The sequence below is a fragment of the Cydia pomonella genome, chromosome 1, assembly GCF_033807575.1.
Source record: "Cydia pomonella isolate Wapato2018A chromosome 1, ilCydPomo1, whole genome shotgun sequence".
Taxonomy (NCBI): Eukaryota; Metazoa; Arthropoda; class Insecta; order Lepidoptera; family Tortricidae; genus Cydia; species Cydia pomonella.
The window spans coordinates 31,819,699-31,840,696 of record NC_084703.1 but is presented as its reverse complement, the minus strand read 5'-3'; the positions used below and the strand labels follow the sequence as shown (position 1 = coordinate 31,840,696).

At 36.1% G+C, this 20,998-nt stretch overlaps 2 protein-coding genes across 3 annotated transcripts; one reads left to right on the top strand and one right to left on the bottom strand.

The window, feature by feature from the left end:
- Nucleotides 1-6,569: 6,569 nt before the first annotated feature.
- On the top strand, nt 6,570-13,404 carry LOC133519530 (uncharacterized). The gene is made up of 8 exons (XM_061853538.1): nt 6,570-6,846; nt 7,762-7,905; nt 8,940-8,992; nt 9,072-9,157; nt 9,244-10,355; nt 11,877-12,049; nt 12,368-12,549; nt 13,301-13,404. Exons 1-8 carry the CDS (start codon nt 6,671-6,673, stop codon nt 13,388-13,390), a joined length of 2,016 nt encoding a protein of 671 aa, XP_061709522.1. The 5' UTR covers nt 6,570-6,670; the 3' UTR covers nt 13,391-13,404.
- On the bottom strand, nt 13,402-20,712 carry LOC133519548 (uncharacterized). Of its 2 annotated transcripts, none has more exons than XM_061853564.1 (10): nt 20,327-20,712; nt 20,091-20,251; nt 19,679-19,738; nt 19,272-19,353; nt 18,521-18,704; nt 18,089-18,310; nt 16,496-16,645; nt 14,533-14,604; nt 13,852-13,977; nt 13,402-13,626 (listed from the first exon to the last, which is right to left on the bottom strand). In XM_061853564.1, the coding sequence occupies exons 2-10, from the start codon at nt 20,203-20,205 to the stop codon at nt 13,423-13,425; spliced, it is 1,215 nt and encodes a 404-aa protein (XP_061709548.1). In that variant the 5' UTR covers nt 20,206-20,251; nt 20,327-20,712; the 3' UTR covers nt 13,402-13,422. The 2 variants fall into 2 exon arrangements, with proteins under 2 accessions (XP_061709548.1, XP_061709541.1); XM_061853557.1 differs by having other exon boundaries at nt 20,091-20,231.
- Between the last annotated feature and the right edge of the window lie 286 nt (nt 20,713-20,998).

The window sequence follows — 20,998 nt, the reverse complement described above, 5'->3', positions numbered from 1 at the left end:
TCGGCCGGCGCGGCGCGCACGCGCGTCGGCGCCACAAATAGCACGCGCCGTGTATTTATTTACACGCTCCCCTACTTCTTCCTCTTATCTGCCCGCAGGACCATGCCGTCGGCAGCCCGAATCACGCGGAACACGCCACTTAAATATTTTATTTCCAAATCTACACGAGTGGAATGTTTATTCTACTTCAAAAGTAGTGCGTGACAAGGCAACACGCTTTTGAACAACAGCATTTTATATGTATGTATGTAACAACTCAAGAATAATATAAAATATATCTTCTAAAAAAAAAAAAATTGCGCATTGTGTAGGTACTGGTTGATTGTATCGTCAATACAGACCTCATTCAGAATTATTTTCATAGAACTTTGATGTTTGTGGTAAATATACTAAATAAAAAAAAACTGTATGTACTGTATGTAGTTAAGGACCTGTCGTTAATCTTAAGTTTATTATTTCCTGTGACGACTATTAAGTAGTTTCTATTTAAAATACATGCATGAAAGTGTGTTGGCGTATGCTATAAATCTTATATGTATATCAATTAGGTACAATAAATATTTTTCAATTCAATTTACATGGTTAATTTTCGCAACACAATGGAATTAATTAACTTTAAGACTTTCCAGCTCCTTAACTATGCTTAACTACGGGTTTTTTTATGTAATTCCCCCATACACTTTAACATTGGAAATCCTGTGTAGAGTAAGCTATCGGTCTGACTCTACCTATCCACCTTCTGTCTTTTGTCATTACATCTTGATGCCTTTGAGCGCTCTCCTTGCATAAGTTCACAAGTTAAATCCAAGTAGGTACCAAGAAGGAAAATGTATGTTCTACATACTTCTAGTAATATCCTTAGTTACAAAAGTTAGTCCATAATATATCTTAAATAGCCTGGGCCAAAAGGAATCAATTAAGACCTAATTCACCAAAATCGGCTTAGTAGCTTTAAGCTAACACTTTTCTAGAAGCATTTTATAGCAATATTATTATTGGAATATTTTATTATGTCCCAAAACTTATAAAATGGTAAAAAATACGCATACCTACTGGTAATTTAAATCCAGAACCGGAAAAACGGGAATGGAAGTGTTGGTTCTTTCGATACTATAAAATTCTGATATTCCCGGAAGCATGCCCTATTCTTGTAGTCCCTTGAGGCGAAAGTAGTATTTGAGACATTACTGTCACAGGGAGACGATTCGAAGATCGCCCTTTCAACGGACAACGGAGTATTTTTTGCCAGTACCAAAGAGCATATAATCACTACGTTTTAGCCAGTACATAACATGTCACATGTGTGCGTCATTTTGATAAGACGAGCTGTCAAAACAAGTCGAATCAGCTGCTTGGTTTACCTCTCAGGCAGTGACGGCCCCACGGAGGCGCGTTAGAAATCGAAAGCTAGACATTGACAACTAAAATGGTGAGAGAAAAGTGATAACGGGAATGTAAATGAACCAGTCATGACCCAAACGATGCACAAACTCTTGGCTATCGTCACAAATGTATTTATTATGTTAACAATACCTATATGCTTTTTCATTTTGCGTTTATTGACTGTGGAAGCAAGTCTGAGATCATTACTAGTTTTTAATATTAGAAAACGATTAGCTCTTGCGTATTTCCGCGGTTTTTTTAATCAATATTTTGTCTCGGTGTAATGTATAAAATTCATATTGCGCTTCGTATGCCGATACCATTATGTTATTAGATCTAATGGTATGTCCTAAAGACGCGAGTTGGCACAGTGGTTGTTATCAGCCACTGGGTTGAAAGCGGCGTATACCTCTCGACTCGACACCCCTGAGCCGCTCACAGCGGTGTTGCTCCTGGTCGTCTTCACGACGGCAATTTCAGGAGCCCATCTAGTGCGCGGCGATTCACCGCCTGCCTCGACAACTAGTGAATACATTATTGCAGGTGCCCGGACGACTTTGCAATAACCTAGTCTCATTGTCCGCCCAAACTTCACTCCACAGACCGTTATACTGCTCACTTTTCTACAATAGTCCCAATGCCTGCTGCGATTGTGTCTGTCTATTGATGCTCCTGTGAAAGGGTTCCAGCAGGCGTTCCAAGGAGCCTCTACATATTGGATCTATAGGTATCCCCACGCCCGCCAGACTATCAATACTGGGATTTTTAATATTCAATTTTGTCTTTTAAACTAAAATACAAAAAGTACATTTTAAAATTGCAGAATTCTGCTCCATGATTAGATGACTTGTAAGTGACAATAGCACAATCGGATTAGGACCAACCTCGAAATCTCTGGAACAGTCATGAAATTTGGTATGGATATAAATTAAAGGCCCCTTTTTCATGCCCACACTATTTGACATTTGGGGACATCGAGGAATCGCAGCCATCTTGAAAAATGTGTACCATCCAGGAGAAATTCGCGTTTTCTCTAAATCTAATTTCTTTATGAAAATATCGTGTAAAGAAACATTCAAGCCTTTTAAATTCTACACAAAATAGTCGTAAATATATTTGTGAAAAAAATACATTTTGCTATAAAAAATACTTGCTGAACCCAGATTTAGCGCTTATACGCATTCAGGGGATATTCTCTTTATAGGAAACTTGCAAGAATATGACTTCCACTTTTAACTATACATTTGTACATAGTACATTATCTACCCCAATATCAATATTTTACTGTTTAAGTACTGATGATTCAGTTCACCCTGTAACATAGGATACTGGGCCGATTTTTAAAAAATGACGTATCGGTACATTCCTTCTTCCCTTCACAAGCTATTTTCACTTGTTTTATTAAAGGAAAATCAATACAACCGCCTTGAGAGGACTCTGAATATTAAATCATATTTTTTCTTCTAGGGCCTAAACTATTAAGCAGATTTCAATAAATAGACATCAATAGATCCACAATTAGAACACAAGTGAAATGCAGTACAAAGTTACTAAAATTAACATAAAATAATAATTTAGGGCTAAATATTGTGATTGCAAATCAGATTTTAGGTCTTAAATGGGGTTCGAAAAATAGTGACAGTAATCAAATTTTACACCTACAAATTCCGGGATCCCTGTTTGCATGTCTTAAAATTTAAGCTTCAGGGACCACGGGATCAGACGGCATAGGAAAAAGTATGAAAAAGATTTGATATGAATAATATGTAAGGCGAAGTGAAAGCTTATTAAATTTCACAGAATAAATTATTATAACACTATGTCCCTAAAATTAAGCCATCTCATAGAAATATGGTTCAGAATTAAAAAAGTTGTACTACTGACGTTTTATTCAAATAAAACTCGGTAAAAATACACTTAGCAGCAAAACTGTCCCAATAGTAGCATATTAGTAGAATGTGGAGAAGTTGATGGCGATGAAGGGGAGGGGCACATGATTAATACATAACAATACTCCTTGAAATTTTCTACAATTCGGCCTAACATATAATGAACTTGGCATTTATGGTTATTTTTTAATTTCGAATTGAAAAGTAGAAAAAAAACACTTTTATTTTTAGATTTTACATTTAGAGGAGTATGTTAAACATCAAGCGGAGTGACAGAAAAAGGAACCTGGACATAGAAAAATAACCAACGTGACAGATGCAGTTGAACTTGCCTGTAGAATGAAATGGAAATGGGCTGGTCATGTTGCGAGAAGTGAAGATGATAGATGGCGCGAGAGAATATTACACTGGCACCCTCGTGAGGCGACACGACCAAGACGCCACCCAAAACGAAGATGGGTAGATGGATAGCTGGAAATACATGGACTCCACAAGCTAAAGACAGAAGGAAGGAATGGAAGGGCTTGGAGGAGGCATTTGCCCAAAAATGGGTACCTCACCTATAATGTATAATTAATATAAGTAATATAAGTAATCTAATTTAGAATCTTGAGCGTAGTAAGGGACTCAAAAGCGCACGAGATGTAAATAACTTTGATCTCGTGTAGTACACAATTTTTTTCGCGTCAGTCAGCCATCAAAAATACAACCTGAAAAAATGTAATCCAGACGGACGGATCACTATTTCACTCATGTTTTCTGAAGGTATTATAACAATTAACTTTAATTACCGCAATAAAACAAAACGAAAGAAATTTCATTAAAATAATACGAAAATAATGAATTAACGAACATCAATTGACAGTTCAATCGACAACTTTTTTTTTTTTATAAAATCCGGTCCAAATTGCGGATACCTACTACTATTTGTCAACTATAGTAGAGATCGTTAAAAGTAGTTAAGTAGAATTATTTACTGCGTAACAATTGCATAAATTTGTATAAGTTCATTATTTTGATTGTATTATAAAATACGTATAATATGGTGTTTTTATTAAATTTTAAACTTTTATTTCATTAATTAATTATTACGAATGAAGACTCGTAGGGTGTTTTGGAACGATGCGGTCTGACTTATTTCGGGGGTCTATTATAAACCGTCAATATACCGTTGAATTACGTATGCACTTTTTTTGTCTCTTTCTCTTTGCTAATGACGTGAAAGGGATAAAGACAATAGAATCCAAATATTTCGAACTTGTATTAGGCCCCGCACGTTGAAATGACATTCGAATCTAAAGGTCACTTGAATGTTATTTTGTCTCACTCGGTGAGCAAAATGCGATTTTGCTCACTGGTTTTAAGCAGCAAATTACCCTTGTTCGAGCTGCTGACGTGAAAAGGTTTTATTATTATTATCCTTTATTTATTTTGGGTCTTAGTTTAGTTTTTTTACAATATGAATATAAAAGTAAAATATAAAAACACTTACAAAACAATACAAAAACATATAAACACATTTTAAAAAACCTAACTTAGGGTACCGCCGGCAGCGGGGCGGGGCCCAAAGCTGCCGGTGGTCAGGGCTGCAGAGAGAGGAACCGACGTACTATACACGTCGTGTCCAGGATCCTTCTGCATCTAAATTATATTATTATTAAAAACAGGTTGTGAAGGGTAAGAGGAATCTACCGATACGTCATTTAAAAAAATCCGTCCAGTATCCTAAGCTACAGAGTGTACTGAATCATCAGTACTTAAACCCATAATCCTACTTTCTGGAAGTCGCAGTCGAGTAAAATGTTGATATTGAGGTAGACCACGTACAAATGTTTACTTATCTCGTGCATTTCAACCCCTGTTGTGTGGAGTCGTATTTATATTGAAGATTATATACAGCACTAACCTATTGTACTGCAAAAGCCGTGTTTTTGAAGTTCCCGATCATAATACATGAAATAACAAAAAATCAACTCTACGTTAGACTTAACATTTCAGTACACAATATTCGTATTTAAATAAGTAAACAGACAATAAAGAGAAAATAATATCTTGGAATAATTAAAAACACACCGGAGCGGATAATAAAGAAACTAACGTTTACAGTACATATGGTGCTACTTTACCGCACTAGTGCGAAAATTAGCATATTACGTTACTATGTTGAACATTTAAATGGCCATAATATATGTACTGTAAAACGTTGTACGATACATGTGCGAATAAGTAATTCACAACTCGTGTCGATTTAAAACACTCCCTTCGGTCGTGTTTTAATTTATCGCCACTCTTTTCAAACTTCCTATTTTTCGCACTTGTATCGTAATGTACCATTATGATTGACTTTATTAAATTAGGCAATAAACTGCACAAAGAACTGTACGATATCCTTCATAAGAACTATAAAATTGACACATTGTTGACAAATAGCTTGGCATTTTAGAACGGTGACATTGGATAATGAAGCTCTCATTATAAATAAGTAAGTATTAAATTTATGCAAAGAGCACCAGGGCCCGATTTTTTTAATTTCGAGCGCTCGATATTAAGATGTCACTCAAAAATCTGTGAAAAATGAACAAATGCAGTTTTTCAAATACTAGCGCTAGAAATTGGGAATCTAGTGGTATTGACCACTCGTTTTAAATTCTATCAGTAGTAATTAAATGCCTAGTCATTGGGATAGTATTTGGATAGTATTAAATGCCTAGTCGTTGGGATAGTATTTGGATAGTATTAAATGCCTAGTCGTTGGGATAGTATTTGGATAGTATTAAATGCCTAGTCGTTGGGATAGTATTTGGATAGTATTAAATGCCTAGTCGTTGGGATAGTATTTGGATAGTATTAAATGCCTAGTCGTTGGGATAGTATTTGGATAGTATTAAATGCCTAGTCGTTGGGATAGTATTTGGATAGTATTAAATGCCTAGTCGTTGGGATAGTATTTGGATAGTATTATATGCCTAGTCATTGGGATAGTATTAAAGGGAGAACACGAAATCGAGCGCATTTACGATTTATTACAGTTGCTCTATAAGTATCGACTGGTATCGACCCGATATCTGCTTGTTGGACAAAGTTCAAAGTTATTTAGCATTATTTCAAAGTTTTAATGCTTTAATATTAATTTATATACAATAACAATATACATAATGGATATATACAGATAATTACTATAACTACTTAGCTTATATTTGGCTTATATGCTTAATGCTTTTAGATATTTGAACGCTACCTTTTTGACATTTATTATTTGTAATCAGTTTATATGACAGATTAATGCTATATTTTTTCTAAAATTGTACCGTTGTAAAGTAAATATTTATCGTAAAGTTAATAGAATAGTACATGGCATAAAACCTTATCATAACATAAGAATTATTAGGCAAGTCGAGATGGGGAGTCTAAAGGACGACAATCATAAACTGGGGTGTAGTATTGGACACTGTCTCGAAGTTTTCTTGTTTTCGAATGGGCAACGAGACTCCCCACCTAGAAAATATAATGTGCGTGTCGATGACCAATGTGATACTACGTTGAGCTTCTTGGCGCGTTCACAGAACGGATCAGAGTAAGATACATTTGGAATAAGACCGGAGAAGCAATTAGATAGGTGTTTCACCGCTAATGATAAGCGAGAAGCGACTAGCGATGAACAAGTATTCCTTTACTGGCATTTGTCCCAGAAAAAGTTGTACTCGCTATCTCGTGATCCATCGAACAGCTTTTTACAATCTTGTCCGTATTCTTGTCTTATTCGCAGTGACCTTCTGTAACATTTTGACCGCCAACGACCGCTATCAAAATCTATCTTTAATAATTCAGATAAGCTCTCCGACTCTGGAACTCCTTACCCGTTGGCATTAGACGCGCTCAATCCTTGCTGTGCTTAAAAAATCACTCAAAGAATGAAATAGTACATAGTTATTTTTACTCTGTGGCTGACATGCTGCTGTCATATTTAGCTATGTTTCGGTTAATTATATATATATTTATATGTATGTTTATGTATGTCTATTTGTATTCCTTGTATGTGTTTATTCACTGTAATTGTGTGTGTGGATGTAGGCTTCATAACGGTTTAGCAACACCTACTTCTTCTTCTTCTTCTTCCTATTTCCGCTACCAAAAGGTTGTCTGGAAAAGATCGCTTTTTAGCCGCCTGTTGTCTGCCTCTACATTTAGTCAATTGTTTATTTTTCTTGTATCTTTTTACTAAGGTGTGCCAATAAAGAGTATTCTATCTATTTATCTATCTAAGCTTCTTTAATCCGACGTCAATTAACATTATGCCTACACAGGCTACACACAATAGTGAATTTTGCTTTGAGTGACCCATATATGGTTAATTACATAAAAATCTGGGTGCACAAATGTGTTATTGATTGTTGTAGTCTGCCAGTGCGCGAAATCTGTAGGATAACTAATTACAAAATTTCCCAAACATATTTTCTAGATCGATTGACTTAACAGTTTTTGATTTCAGTCATAATATAGAACTCTACACTACAGATGGTAAAAAAATAAGAAGAGCTCAAGATTTAAGCAACGGAGCGGCCTATGTAGCAGTGGAGCCTCCGCAGGCGTTCATTCCTTCCGGCTACAACGACTACCTTATGAAGGCATCTAGGCATGTCTCTATTTTAGAATTTTAGTGTTTTAACAAACATTGTGATATAATATAAGGCAGTTACTTGTTAATTGTTTGACATGATGCCAACGGCCACTTTCTATCACCGCACCGCTCGCCGTCGGCAGGGTGTTCATCCTCACACGTTAGAACTTAAATGGTCTCGTACAGTGCGGTTCAAGAGGAATTTCCTCCCGCGGATGCTTCGGCTGTGCGGTTTTCCAGAGGGTCTACAGTATGGGGTTCTTCAAAAAAGGAGTGTACAGGTTTTTAAAGGGTCAGCAACGCGCATGTAACATCCCTGAAGTTGCAGGCGTGTATAGGCTGCGGTGACTGCTTACCATCAGGCGGGCCGTATGCTTGTTTGCCACCGTCGTGGTATTAAAAAAAGTTACTTGTATGTACCTACTTGCACACCGTTAAACTAAGTCCCAACTCTAGTACGTAGGTACGTCAAGTTAGGTTACCTACCAAAGGATTTCATTTTATAACATAATGTGTAATGGTGTAGTCGGCCAAGTCCATAATCTGCACATCATAAAGATTACACTCTGCTACTCAGATAACTTTGTTTAAGTTCGAACGCATTTGAAAACCATCGTTTTGCTCTTTGCGTTGCGTTTTTTATTATCACATAAATTTGAAAGCTGTTTCCTGCTGGTTCTAAGAAAAAATCTGGTCGTATGAAGTCCCAATTCAATTCAAGGTGTACTGATCAGCAGTTCTTTGGGGGCGTATCTACGAGGCACTATATACCATATGCAGAGGAGCCCATCCCCAGTGGCCATCGGCTCTACGAGCAATGGTCCGCCATTGACGAATCGGTTTTTTTGATGGCAAATGATGCCGAATAGTCGGTATTCCCGACTAGTCACCATCCCTTATAAAATTAAGTACCTACCTGCATGACATTGACTTTAACCGGTTGTATATACTTGGGTGATACTATCGGTAAAGTATATGTCTAGGTAGGTAAATATATTTTAAGAACTCTTAAGGGTACTACGATATTTAACAGGCATTAATTGTTCTAGATCAAGAGAAAAGCGTCAGGAGAAACTACCTGAGAAAGGCTCAATAAAGCCAGGTGATTTTTAAAACCAAGTAGGTAGATCGCTATCTACTTTCAACTATTTAATATTCTACTTCACCTATCTTATTTATAGATAAAACTAATTCTAAACATGAAACGGAAGAACAAATGAAAGATGGCACAAATATAAAGATAATTCAAGATATAACAATAAGGCCCGTAAGTATCTATTTGAGTTTAAATTAAGTACCTACATGTTATAGTGATCATAAAGTGATTAGTGTTCAAACACATTTTGCTTATAGACCAGCAAGACAGCTGTTAAAGAAGAAGACGGCACTGCAGAAAGAAACAAATCAGAGTCTGCGAAAATAGCTAAACCAATAGGACGAATAAATAATAAGCAAGCTCAAAAAAAAAGTAGTTCACTTCCTCAGCCAAACACTAATATTTTAAGAAAGAATACAAATAATGTTACAACACCCATTAAAAGAAAAATTAATACTTCCAAAATAGACGCAATGAACAAAAAAGTAGAATCATCTTCCTTGCAAAGTACGAAAACTAACCCAATTACAAAAATAATTGAAAGTAAGTCGAAAGAAGACATAGCCGGCGTCATCGCAATAATTAAAAATAATCGAGAAAATACTGATTCAGCCGAAGCATATGATTTATTGAAAAATATTGATACAACTGGAGGGCCTTATAACATGTCAACAGATTATAAAACTACACAACTATTAACGGTTGATTCTATGCTTATAGAGAAAAATTCTATGCTTAAATCCGAGTATACAATGCCAGTTAAGATTCATTCTAAAGTAAATTTGTTATCAAACAGTGTTCCTGATCAAAATGTAAAACTTGTCCCCCAATTACTTAGCGATCCACCCTTGCGTGAGAGTCCGTTGACTGATTATTCTAAGGAAACCGATAGAACTCAGATCAAAACGGCTGAACTAACCGAAGTGCCGAAAGGCTCTCAAAAAAATACTTTAATTTTCGGTAGTCAAACCGGCGACAATAACTTCACCATATACGTAAAACAGAGTGATGTAACAAATTTAAAGCTTAACATAGAACTCAAAAATGTATCCAGCTCTATGCTTGAAGAAAAACATTATTATGTAAAATCAACGACATCGGTCGTAAATACTCCCGAGTCCGACTTCCAGGAATCCTCTAAGACCCGAACTGAAGCCAAGAGTTATCGCGAAGCACCAACTCTCACCGAGCCATGGCATCCACAACTCTCCTATGAGCAATTACAACTAAAAGCCAACGACCAAGAAGGAGATTGTCGATGTAATTGCTGCTCGTGTTCCAGAACAGAAGGTGCAGCACCAATTTATGTTGACAATAACAACTACTTTATATTGTTGCCCCCAGAAGATATTAACAAGCCATTATTAAGGTACCAGTATATTTACATCCCATCCAAAACATAAAGGTAAAATGAGAGCAAAGTCAATATTAAGAATATAATGCGTCGTTATGACTTCCCTGGCAAAAGAATTGAGATCGTACTGTTTGTTAAGAAATTATTGGTGTTCATCATAGTCGATTTCGAAACTTAAATTTATTTTTGCTAGTTAATACAAATTCGATAGTCGCTTAGTGTGTAAATAAAAACTGTTTTTTTTTTGGCAAATATTATAAATGGTAAAATAAACACTGTTTCTTTATCTTAGGTTTGTAACCACACAATTACCCAGCTGGATGCCAAATTTCAACTTGCTTGGTCATCTGGAAGTGGTCTTTGATGTTTTCAGCCAGTCTGAAAACTGCAAATTTTTAGATGTTTGTATACGCGATGGATACGTCGTACATTCGTACATCAGTGGTTAAGGGTTAATAACCGGTTGAGCTATATTCATGAAGTTTGGGGGTTTAGTTAAAAGAAAAAACAATCAAATGTTTAGGGGTAAAAAGTGACTCCAAACGGTTAGTCGTCGCCAATTCTCTTCTTTTGAACTTAGCTTGACTACCGCGTGTTTAAGAGATCGTTTATTGGTCTATTTTTAAGTATTCGTATGTATGTTTCTCATTTTTTTTAATTGTCCCGCACACCTACGCTTACATAATAGTATTTTTCAATTAGGTAGTTTGAATACGATGACTTGTCAATTTTGCGATTTAAGGTTATAAATTGGATGGAGATAACAGCTGTCACCGTTCCCAAGCTGTATGATAAATACTATAGGTGCAAAGCATACACAAGCGAGTTTAAAAACTCCGCTTAATAGTATGAGGGTTGCTTTGACAGTGTTCATCATAATATGTATGACGTATGTATAAGTACGCGTTAATGGCGCAATAGGCACAACGCATTACATCTAAAGTAGCGTTTACCACTTATGTACTTGGGTGTGCTATGAAGAAAACACTATGGAACCCTACACTGAGCATGGCCCGACATGCTCTTGGCTGTTTTTTTTTGTATTTAGTCAGCAGGTGACTAAGCTTGCTTATTCTAAACAAAAAAAATTGAGTTATAATGAACAATTACGAAAAAACGACGTTTTCCTTAATTGTCCTAAAATATTGATCGTAGAGTAAAAATAAACATAACCAAATTTGTAGGGAATGTTATGTCCGAAGTAATTATAATTCTATTTGTAAAAATATTCAAGATATGAGCAAAAATCTGAAAAAGGTACCTTCAACCCCCCTCACACCCTCAGCACAACCCCCACCCTCGAGGACTTTTAGTATTTTTTTCTGAAGACCACAAGGTATAAGTATACCAATTTTCAAAACTACACGAATTATTTCCCCTGGTTGTCCATACTGAGGTTAATTTTCTTAAGTTACAGGTATTGATTAGGCAACTTTTGAGAGGAGAGATTATACCTTATTTTTAATGGAAAATGACACACCCTACTACTTACACCTAGTATATAATTAACTTATATATATACTACCTTACTTGCAGCTGCGCTTGCAATGTGGAAACTAACCAGGACCCCAAACGTGAGATGCCCGATTACCACGAGTTACCAAGAATGAAAAACCATATTATTGGTAAACTAGTCAGGCATAACAGTTCACCAACGGACGCAAGCAACTTAAATAAACGCTTAGATACAAGTAAAAGTGTAGTGATGGGTAGGTATAATACCTATAAGTATTTTAAAATATATAAAGTCATTACACATACGTTTAGAATTCATACAGTTACAATGCCTAAATTCATAATAGGTACTGTATCAAAATATATAAAGCTATTTGACATAACTAAGTCCTAAATGCCTTAAGCCTGGAATATATTATATGAAATAATTTCAGACAATTATGAGTCCTGAATGTGATCGTTATGTATTTTGATTTTATAATATTATAAATTATAATAGTTTGTACCCGAAATGAAACATGGCCGTGTGTTGGCTGAAAACCAATCATCATCGGATAACGGATGCATTGCAGGTGATCATACGGATCAATGTCAGTGCTGTGACTGTGACCAAAGTTTGGATCTCGAGTTCCCTGTCTATGACCAAGAACGAGTCACGTGTGGTGGCTGTGTTACCAGGGAACACGCGCTCGTCAATAAGAGTACCACACAGCTCAAAGAAGCCTTCACACAAACTGATTGGAGTGGTATAGTGGTAAGATATTGTATCGTTGTATTACATTTTAATTGAAGTAAATTAGTTAATTACTGACTTCGTTATATTCCTGTACAGTACGCTTCGAATAACACTACAACATTTTGCGGACAAAGCATGCGCGTGAAAATCTGGGGGCACAGTACTTAGTGACCGCGCCAAGTCGGACAAAAAAGCGACATGGCCGTGGCCGTACAACCCACAACAGAATGACTTGGCCATCGCATGAAAATACAATGTATCTCACAACTCTCACAAGCAATACATATTATATTAAATTAGATTGTTTAGTGCGATTGCCAAGTCAATCTATTTATTTAAAACATAATAGATTTTTAATATTGATATGGAGGGCTAAGATGGTCGGGTCTTTATCATTTGTCACCATGCCTGTCACGTTCTGTTCGTTAGTGCGAAAGTGACGCATGTTTTTTTTTCTCTTTATGCATAATATGATATGATAGGTGATAAAAATGCGACCATCATACCACTGCTGATCACTATAAGATGTTGTTAGGTTAGCTAATTACGTAATAACTTAAGACACCTTAAGGTACCTTAAGTAGGGACTAAATAAATTAACGGACTTGGTTTTAGATGGTTCTCACAACTTTTTACAGTAGAGGAACTTGTTTAACAGTGGAGACTTGTATTTTTTAACAAGTTACATATATTTTAGGTGGCATTTATATTTTCTCCATGTTGTGCCTTTTCGTCGTTTGTATTATCCCCACCATCCACTTTGTTGCAGCTGGAAGTCCGACCTCGGGAAAACGGGAGCTACGAATTCCACATACCATCGCTAAAAGTTCTCAAAATGGCTGACTCTTTATATTTATGAAGACTTGTAACCACTGTGATAAATTTATATTGTTAATTTATTAGCACAACTTTACTGTAAAAAAGAAATATTAATCTAAGAAATATATTTGTCTTGACTCTACAAGCCGTGTTTGCCATCAGAGCGTCGTATTCCTTAAGTTTTCGAGACATAATGTTCCTTGCCTTCCGTTTCAAGTACTTGATTTGCAAATCCCTCAGGTATTTTATATTTTCCGGCCTCATCTCTGCCATTACCTTAAAAAAATCAGTTTTATTAAAAACATAATAAAACATTAGTAGACGCGTTTATGATTGATTCTACTTTTCTTAGAACGGTCATCTATTACTCATTAAGTCCATTTTATCGAGCTCTATCATAATATAACCAACGTTGGTTTAAAACAGGCACCAGCTCGAAAACACCATAAAATAAATCTGTACTCTGGGTTATAAGGCCGTCCCTTCTTAATCAGTACTCACGTGAGCAGAGACCCCGGCCATCGCTTCAGGGCTGATGTTGGCGAGCGCCGAGCCCTCCACCTCGGCCAGCAACAGTCCCAAACGCGACACGTCTCTGGCGCTCCAGCTATACGATTTCCCTAGCGCCTGTCAAAATTTAGCCAGCAACCAGTGAGAAAGCGTTTTAAATATACATTGCTAAGGACCACCTGCGCCATCTTGGGTAAGCCACTATCTCAGGGTTATCCGGATAAACCCAGAGTTACCAGTACAATTTAACCCTGGGTTAACGGTTAACTCCGAGTTAGTGGCTAACCCAGGGTTGATGCAAGTGGCCCTAATTGTTCATCAACAGCAGGAATTTTTACTTTCTACTACATATTTCGAAGAGTACCTAGATATAAACATTTCCACACGTGATTTTTAATATTCATATATATAATTAAAGTATTAAAATACATAAGGAACAAAAATAAACTTATCTAGAGATACGTTAACACGTAACTTTGCTAAATGAATAAAAGGAACATGCAATGAAACAGTGACTCGCGTTACTCTAACTCACCCAGTTAAAGTATGTCAGGACCCCTGACATACTTTAACTGGGTGAGTTATTTAATTAATTAATTAATTGGAATATCAATTTCATAAATACATAAAATATATTTATAAAGGTAAACTTGCAGGTATAAAACATATTACCTGAGTTCTAGTCATCATGTTTAGATAGAAACGCCTTTGAAGGGGGTCACAAGCTCGTATGTGATAAAAAACCTAGAATCGGTAGAACCAATTAATTTTACTATAAGAATCGACATACATACGCCCTTGATAAAATTGTACAAGCTCCAATTTTTTATCTATGTTTTGTCTCTTTCTTAAAAATAACACACGTCAAAGTGACAGATTACTTAGAGTATAATTGAACCTTATAGCGCGTTTATATATATATAAAAACCGGCCAAGAGCATGTCGGGCCATGCTCAGTGTAAGGTTCCGTAGTTTCTCTTCCGTGACAATAAGTTAAACTGGAGCTTAAAGTATAGTAGATTGTTAACCAAGGGATTAAACGGTACCTTTCACCCGAGTTAAACAAATAGGCAAATTTGCATAATCAGTACCTAATTAAAGGAACAGACTTGCAATTGGAGACTTTGCATGTTTAAAGATCCCATAGCGAAAAACTGAAGTGATTTTAAAATGATTTGGTTCATTAAAGCATGAAAAAGTAAAGTATTAACAATAAGTCCTAGACTTAATGCATCGAACATGAGTGCAATAAACGAATATGAATATAAAATTACCGGGATTGCCTCTTACTTTTTAATTTTTACTCTTTCGAAAAATCGAATATCGTTAGTGTTGTGTGTCGACAGAGTAACATCCCTAGTGCGCAGAATGTTCAAGTCAATAAACAAGATCAAGTGCGGGTAGTTCGAAAAACTCGCGCGGCTATAAGATGTTGATGTCAACTTTAGCCAGTCCTCTCCGAGGCCACGGGGCAACGCCGTCCTCGAAACGTCGGAGGTAAATTTTAAAACTTTATATGCGATTAAGTCCCGTTTGTGTTAGTTAATAATGTGTAAAAATCGTGAAAGTTTAAATCGGTGTAATACGCACAAAGATTAAAAAAAATTAAAAAATATTTATTGCATTAATAAATGTTACATAGTATGGTAAAAGGTTGGGACTTCCCATTAAGTATATTATACCTGTACGTTTTTTAGTTTTATCATTCTGTTATTTTAGAAGTTACAGGGGGGGGGGGGGGCACACATTTTGCGACTTTGGAAGTGTCTCTCGCGCAAACTATTCAGTTTAGAAAAAAATGATATTAGAAACCTCAATATCATTTTTGAAGACCTATCTAGTATAGGTTTGATGAAAAAAAAAAATTTGAGTTTCAGTTCTAAGTATGGGAACCCCCAAAATTTATTGTTTTTTTTTCTATTTATGTGTGAAAATCTTAATGCGGTTCATAGAATACATCTACTTACCAAGTTTGAACAGTATAGTTCTTGTAGTGTGGGAAAAAAGTGGATGTGACATAAACGGACAGACAAACGGACATGACGAATCTATAAGGGTTCCGTTTTTGCCATTTGGCTACGGAACCCTAAAATCAGAAAACTTAAGCAAATACAATTTTATCTGTGCGTGTGTGCGTGCGCGCGTGCGTGCGTGCGTGCGTGCGTGGGTGCGTGCGTGCGTATGTGTGTGTGTGTGTTTGCAATTTTGTGAGTGTTGGTGGTAATAATGTACATTCCGAAACTTATGATAATAGCTACTGTAAGGCATAAATTCATACTTTTCTAAGGTAAACATGATTGTATGCTAACAATTAAATAGGAAAATACAGATTTTGTAGTAGAAAGGGGAGCAACATTATGTTTTCTTTTACGATTTAGCAGCTCCGAGTTAAATGGTAGTGTTTTATGTAGTCTCGTTGTTAAACTCAATACATACAGCTTCCTCATTAAAAATCAATAAGATGCACGTTATACCTAAACATTTTTGACAAGTTTAACCTAGCCTCAATAATGCATGCAGAGGATAAGCTGACCGCTGCTTAGATACAAGCGTAGTTTAACGTAGTAAACGTAGCTTGCATTTTCCTCCCTGGATATTAACAATAAAAGGTTCTTAGACGACGAGACTGATTTACCTGATGTTCCAACTTAAGGTATTCAGCGCCATCTAATTTTCTCATAAAAGTCATCGGCACTCCACACAGTAGGTTGTTCATGTTATTTAATGATGCTATTTTACGCCAATTCGGGTTAATTTTGATATATTTACTTGCCACAACGCCCACCTAATAAAGGTATTGCAGTAGAAAGGGGCCTAGCCAAGACGGCTGTCGTTCATCGACAAACGGCGATCGAAAAGGAAAAGTGTATCGTGATGACAGATGTAACCAAATGTGATTATTTCCATACATTATTTCTCGTTCGACTGGCATTTTTTATAAACATTTGTCACTTGGCTAGGCCCCCAGATTAATTAAAATGCGATTAATCTAGTTAAAACCACGTACCTAATGTAAACTAAAATAGTTGACTCGCTTTTTGTCTAGTAACATAATATACACTATTTATTTTACAGTACATATGGTGCTACTTTTCCGCAATAGTGCGTAAATTAGCACATTATGTAACTACGTAGAAAATTTAAAGGGTCGCATCGTCATTCGCAACTCGTGTCGATTTCAAACACTCCCTTCGGTCGTGTTTTAGTTTATCGCCACTCGTTACGAATTTCCTATTTTTCGCACTTGTATCGTAAATAACTATTTTTTTACAAGAGCATAAAGTTGTTGATTAACCCCTCGTACTAATATGGATAACGTAGCAAGCGAAAGATTCTTAAATTGAACATCACCCCGAGGAAAATATTAAGTAACCATAAAACATTACAAATCATATTCAAAATGAACGTTTATATCATTATAATTTGAATTCAACATCAAAAGTCAATTTCACCAGCCAACACGAGGTACCAACTCAAAATTTGCACCAAGTTACTTTATCTATAGAATAACTAATAATTGTATGTAACGAATAATATGTCTTGGCAGGCTGACTCTTTAACGCAAAGCCAAAACCATAAAAAAGTATTTACAAAAAAACTAAGATGCGAAAAGAAAGTACCTAACTAAATACAAGATACAAAATATTTCCAAAACAAGTATTTCAAATACAAGATGTAAATACGTATTTTGTATCTTTGACCCGAGTTTGCAATATTCTTACCCCCGGAGTTATACACAATGATTTTCATCACACTTGCGAAGAAAAAAAACAAAATTTTAAGTGAAATAACAAACATTCGTCTGCCATTTTGTAATTTCTTGACAGGGTAGGCATCGAAGGCACGGATCGTTTCAGTATGCAGCCACGATTGAAAATGATGTAAAAATATTTTAAACGGCTGTTAAATTAATGAAATTAAATAACTTTAAACATAAACAAAAATATTAAATTATAAACGTCAGTATTTTATAAGTAAAACTCATTTATTCTATTTGGTTTGTATGAATCAGTGGCATAATAAAAATAAAAAAAACTATAACTCCCTAGGGAGTTATAGCTTTAATTTTTTCACAATCCTTAACTCCCGTGGGAACAAAATAGGCCTTTGTCCTTTGTCCTTCGAGCAAGTGTGATGAAAAATATTTAGTATTCCTACTAAGTAAGTAATAATAATAACTAATTATGTCATGCAATTTAGTCCTATTAATTCTATATTTAATATTTACCTGATGTCTGGTAAGTTGAGGATGGGTTCCTATATAGTTAACTATCCTGGGATCAGTCAAATTTAGCTGCGCCATTTGCTGCCCACTGAGATACTTGAATAGAGGTCTATAAATCTCTAAAGTCTTGTATGTGATCTCGCTAGGTCTCCGTCCATTTAACACGACGTTCCACATGGCACTTAGCTTCTCCTGAGGTAGTTTCATGATGGAAATTGTGCGTGCCTGAAAAGTTATGCTTAATATAAGTCAATTTGGGTAATAAAATCCTATAATATTTATTTATTTATATAGAGATGCGTAATTTGTTTTTGTATGATGTTGCTAGTCTAAAAATGACTTTCTTTTTCTGATGTAGCCCCGTTGAAGCATTCTTTTCAACGAAGATTTTACTTTATGCAAATTAGACGTACAGAATGTAGAACGCAAACCTACAGATCGCAGCACGTAGTCGCCGGGCAAGGCCCGCACGTCAGCCAGGCTGCCCTCGAGGATGATGGCGAAGGCGTCCACGGCCGTCTGCAAGTAGTCGGGGGTAAGCCGCAGCCGACAGTGCCCCGTGTGCAGCAAGTCGGGCGACGGCAGGTGCACGCCGGTCTTGTTTAGAAACATTTCGCTGCTGTAATATCAGAGTATGTAAGTCAGATTAAAAACCTTAAAAGGTCACCACAGAGCAGTGGTTGTTACCCGGTGATCTCCGGACCACTATAAATCCCTAGAGGCACCAGAAATGAACACCTAGAAAAACCGTAGTTTGACTTTATTCGTCATTATTATTAACTTCCAAAGAATTGGTGGTCTCTGGACAAAAAAAAATTTGTTGAGTACCTAGTCCCACATCACTGAAACTACAACTTCAGAGGGCTACTTTTTCAGTTTTGTCGCCAAGTCACTCAAGAATATATGTAAAAGGCACCAACGGGTCAACTAGCGCGATGACCTTTACGTAATGGGTTGCTAACTACCTATCTTAAGGATATAATACCCTTACCTAATGTAACTGGCACTCTTTACAGTAACTCGGTACTTTCTATAAGAGCTGACATCGTTATTATGTATGAAAGATTCAGACCATATCTGTGTTTAACCTATCTCCTCCTCATCTTAGCGCTTTCCCGATTGCATCCTAATCTTAATCTCGGTATGAATTTTAAGATCGAATATAAAAATTACTACAATGGCTTACTGTAGTAAACGTCCTGAGGGGAACTGGTTAGAATTATTGGAACTATTTTCAGGTACTGAATCTTCGTCTGAATCTTGGTCACCTACAATTTAGAGACACGCTAAATATTATTCCAATTAAAAATACTAACTAGGTACATAATATCTTTACTTCACGTTACGTAGTTAGTTCTAATACGCAATTACACTCATACACAATGAGAATGGATCTCTTTACTCACTTTGTATAGAATTTACATTAAGTGACCCATGGTCTGCTTAAGTGTACTTACCTGCATGTAGTTACTCATATAAGTCATTTAAATTAAATTATAGGCTAATATTACTTACCTCGTTTCATTGTTCAGACCATTTTGTATTAAACTTTCATTCTGAGCTACGTCTATATTAGCTTTGACACATCCTTACCATCTGTTTTACGGCGATATAAATAATTTAATAAAATTGCTTCTAGAGTCTTCATAGGTTCTGAGAGAGAAGGATTTATTATTCATTAAAATATTAAACTTTAGAACTCATACTCATTACGTAATAACGTAATTCAACACACTAAAAACACCTCTTCATATCATAAAGGTAGGAAGAAACAATCAAACACATTCTATTAGATTGCAAACAGACAAACAGACTGGAAGTACATATATAGGTAGTAGGTAGGTAGGAGATACAGGACCTAGGATCTCCGGGTACCCTACTCGAAACAGTAAGTAATAACTCGGGCAGCTGGGCTGGTTACAGTAAGTACTTGTAGAAGCTCTACCTTCTCTCACGTATAATAGGGATAATCGACTTGATTAAAAGCTAATTTTATAATAAACACCTGCTATGGATTTTGGGGCCACATAGGAGTGGCTCACAGCGTGCGTGTCAAATACTTCTAGGTCGTCGGGCTTTATATCCGTCAGCTTCTGCAAATGCGACCTCCCAGTCTCCATACTACAGGCGCACGGGTCACCGGCTACTAATAAACACACAACGATTCTAATCAGCTACATGCCTAAGTACTTACATATTGTCATTTGAATACTGATTTTTTTTATAAATTATAATGTTTACCTCGATTAAGCTCATTTAGTCTTAGCACTGGAAGCATTTCATTACAAGAAATAATTAACCAGTGGCCAACAAATATTGTGAGTACACAGAGCATTTTGCATACATCAACATTTATGTAAGTATATGGACATTAGGTCATATTACGATCTAGGTAGCCACGACTTTTTTGAACTGCATAGTCCTCAACTAACTGAACTCGTACAGTCGACATCCTCTGACGTACAAAGGAGTAAGGTGTAAAAGTATACCTGAACATAAATAGTATAGAGATATGTGTAATAAGGCGAAAAACGTAAACATATCTTTGATGACGACTGTACCTAGATGTAAAATATGCCAATATACCTAACTAACAATAAATGCAGTAACTAATTTCAAATGCTCAATCTCCAAAGATATAAATACAATAGCAGATGCTCTGCCCTGCTCTGGCCGCAGATGAAAAAAGTGAAGATACAGTTTTGAGACCCAGACCAAAGAGTAAAGTATGTATATCCCATCAAAAACATTTTCATGTAAAATGTTGCCAAGACGAAAACATAAGGCTCACACTGTTAAAATGTTATCAGATCTCTTGTGTAGCCAAGCTTCTACCTCTACAAGCCCTAACTTCACAAACTCTGCACCTTAGTCAAAATAAATTGGCCGTTTCGCTACCGTCACATGGGCGTA